General features: G+C 38.2%; 1 protein-coding gene across 1 annotated transcript; it reads left to right on the top strand.

Annotated features, from left to right (window-relative positions):
* The first annotated feature begins 321 nt into the window (after positions 1-321).
* LOC105720307 (olfactory receptor 2D3) lies at positions 322-1,314 on the top strand. The gene has a single exon (XM_012456739.2). The coding sequence runs from the start codon at positions 322-324 to the stop codon at positions 1,312-1,314; it is 993 nt and encodes a 330-aa protein (XP_012312162.2).
* Positions 1,315-3,774: the final 2,460 nt, after the last annotated feature.

Genomic DNA, 3,774 nt, shown 5'->3' with positions numbered 1-3,774 from the left:
TAGTCCTAACACTATATACAGTCATTTCCTAACAGTATATTTAGGCCAGTTAGTAAAATCCACATGAACTCTAACATCCTTACATCAGAACTAGTCGAGAGGGCTTTAACAATATCATACTCTATTAAAAAGCAGCACAGTAGAGAGAGAATTTGGAAAATAACAAGTTGGTTTAAATTGCAATCAACTAATAATAATAAATATATCCATTTATTGTTAATTAGAACAAGCTGGATAGCAAAGAGCTAGAAATACTCAACTAGGTGTCAGTTTTTAACATGAGCCTCTTCTACAAGACTTGATGTCATAGACCCTACAAAAATGTGTTCTTTCTTCTTGTGCCAAACAGGTAAACAGGCAAAAATATCAATGGGAGAAGAAAACCAAACCTTTGTGTACAAGTTTATCTTCCTGGGCCTTTCACAGGACTTGCAGACCCAGATCCTCCTATTTATCCTTTTCCTCATCATTTATCTGCTGACCCTGCTTGGAAACCTGCTCATCATCATTCTCGTCTTCATGGATTCTCGCCTTCACACACCCATGTATTTTTTTCTTAGAAATCTTTCCTTTGCAGATCTCTGTTTCTCTACTAGCATTGTCCCTCAGGTGTTGGTTCACTTCCTGGTAAAGAGGAAAACCATTTCTTTTTATGGGTGTATGACACAGATAATTGTCTTTCTTCTGGTTGGGTGTACAGAGTGTGCGCTGCTGGCCGTGATGTCCTATGACCGGTATGTGGCTGTCTGCAAGCCCTTGCACTACTCCAACATCATGACCCAACAGGTGTGTCTCTGGTTGTCCCTTGGGTCCTGGGCCAGTGGGGCACTAGTGTCTTTAGTAGATACCAGCTTTACTTTCCATCTTCCCTACTGGGGAGAGAATATTATCAACCACTACTTTTGTGAACCTCCTGCCCTCCTGAAGCTGGCTTCTGCAGACACTTACAGCACAGAAATGGCCATTTTTTCAATGGGCGTGGGAATCCTCCTGGTTCCTGTCTCCATGATTCTTGTTTCTTATTGGAATATTATCTCCACTGTTATCCAGATGCGGTCTGGGGAAGCAAGGCTCAAGGCTTTTTCCACCTGTGGCTCCCATCTTACTGTTGTTGTCCTCTTTTATGGGTCAGGAATTTTCACCTACATGAGGCCAAACTCCAAGACTACAAAAGAACGGGATAAAATGATATCTGTGTTCTATACAGTGGTGAGTCCAATGCTGAACCCCATAATTTATAGTCTGAGGAACAAAGATGTCAAAGGGGCTCTCAGGAAACTGGCTGGAAGAAAGTCCTTCTCTCATAGGCAGTGACCTCTGAGTCTGACTTTTAGAGCTATGGTAACATCCTTTACAAAAGAGCAGGATTAGGCGAGATGGGTCGATCACGAAGTCAGGAGATCGAGACCATCCTGGCTAACACTGTGAAACCCCGCCTCTACTAAAAATACAAAAAATTAGCTGGGCGCAGTGGCACGCGCCTGTGGTCCCAGCTACTCGGGAGGCTGAGGCAGGAAAATCGCTTGGACACAGGAGGTGGAAGTTGTGGTGAGTCGAGATTGTACCACTGCACTCCAGGCTGGGTGACAGAGTGAGACTTCATCTCAAAAAAAAAGAAAAAAAAAAAAGGAGCAGGATTTTAGGATTTTAGTAGGCAATTATGAATTAGGTTATTTCAGGAAGAAGTGTAAAAATGAACATGTTCTAAAAACTGTTAATACTACAATCTAAACTAGAACATGGGGGAAAATACAAGATGAAAAGTTAGATTACTTCCTGATTGTGAAAGGTGTCAGGTGCTACTGTGAGGAGTTTCTAGTTAATTAAGCTGCCATGGGCATGTTTTAAGCACAATCACAATTGAATCTAGGTTTCAATCATATTGTTTAAAATAACAGCTAATACAAATTTCAAGCATAATTCTAACGTCAAAGACGTCTCAAATTTGCATGTCTTTGGCATACAAACCTCAGAATAGACTCTGATTAAAGCAATTAAAATATCCATTAACAGTCTTTATTACTGGGTTCATTTGATCTGGAGCATTTCAGCTTGCGAAAAGGTACCAGAGGAAATAATATTTCCTACTTCTTTATGTTCTCTCCTGAAAACCCCCCAAAATTTTATATAATCACCTCAAATTTCATAAGCATAGACTATCAGAATAAAAAGGGAATTCAATGGTAATATAATCCAACTACATATCTGAGGCTTAAATTATTCTGTAATAGCTCTATTGAATAATTGTTCAGTGTTTACATAACCAGGAATGATACAGCTCCTTACTTTGTTGGGCCACTCTCTTTCATATAAAGGTAGTTTTTACTATTATAGAGATCTTCCTCATGATAAGTCAAAATCAATTTTCCTGTATCTTCAACCAAGTTTCTCTAGTTTTAGTTCTGGAGCAATTGTCATTCTTCTATACCAGAACTCACTGAGGTCAATTTTAGTTTTTGGCCACATTCAATTCTCGCCACCAACTGCCCACGAGTTTCTTTAAAATTTCTTTATCTAATATGCTTTAATACCCTGTATTCATCTTGGTCATCTTCTTTTGAATGAGCCCAATTTACCTAATGAATATTTCTTTAAAAAACGAGAGAAATTAGAATTTTAGAAATTGGAGTTTATGAATCCTAGGCTGACCCCTCCACAGGTTTTGATGCCCGCACGCCATGTCACGCTGTGGCCCAACTTGTCTAAAATGGTCGATTCTGGAGTCTACTTTAGTTCTCATAAATCTGTAACATAAATAAACTGGCTGGAAGTTGGCTCTTTCACCTAAACTTCTAACATTCACATGTTTAGAGGAGATAACATGTTTAGAGGTGGTTTTCCATGGTAACTATTCTACAGCCATCACGAACATGGGGTCCAGAAACCACAGACCTCAGATTGACTGTGTATTCCTCTCCAGTGAAGAGCTATTTAGTAGCTGTACTTATTTCTTACTTCTTTAATTCATGTATACATCCATCCATTTTAAAACCAGCTATTGAGCTCTTATTTCACTTTGTCTTATCCAATTCTATGTTTGATACACCAGAGTAATGACTGAGATATAATGTATTTTCATACACATTTTTTACTATCTTTTTAAAATTTACTGGAACCGTACCACAATAGGCAAACTTTCATCTGGGGTATGATAATCACTGAAAACCTTCATTCAAAGGATATGTGCTAGTTGAGGTGATATAGAGAAGGATAGGAAATTATTAGTTGAATTTGATAACTTTGGCTGTTAGTTATGATCTAGATGAGATCTAGTTCAGTCACCAGAGGAAAAATAAAAAAAAGAAACAGACAATGTGGACACTAATTTGGAGATGTTTTACCATGAGGGAGAAGGAGGATATAAGGTATAGTTAGGAAAGTGGAATTCTGGGGTTTTATTTTATTTTAGATGTCTAGGTTACTCTCCAACCCATTCCTTGAAGATTCCCCTGGCTCACTGCCACTCTCCCCAAGATACTGCTCTTGTTATAGTGCTTGGTTATTTTAATTTTCACATAGAATAGTTTGCATTCTGAGATTCCTTAATCCTCACTTATCCAATGATTTTAGCCATTCATTCCCACGGTCATATTTTAAATATTGGCATTAATGATAACTGCCATCCTCTCTGACCAAATTTCAAACACACTCCTAAGTAAAATAAAATGATTGCTGTTTTGAAGCACTAAATTTTGAAATGGTTTGTATGCACCAATGGATTACTGACATATTGAAAATTATGTTCCTACTCATCCCACCAAAATAGATGCCAGT

This window comes from Aotus nancymaae, unplaced genomic scaffold (assembly GCF_030222135.1).
Source record: "Aotus nancymaae isolate 86718 unplaced genomic scaffold, 86718_ANA_hifiasm-v0.15.2.pri h1tg000059l, whole genome shotgun sequence".
Lineage (NCBI taxonomy): Eukaryota > Metazoa > Chordata > Mammalia > Primates > Aotidae > Aotus > Aotus nancymaae.
This window is presented reverse-complemented; position numbering and strand designations above follow the sequence as displayed.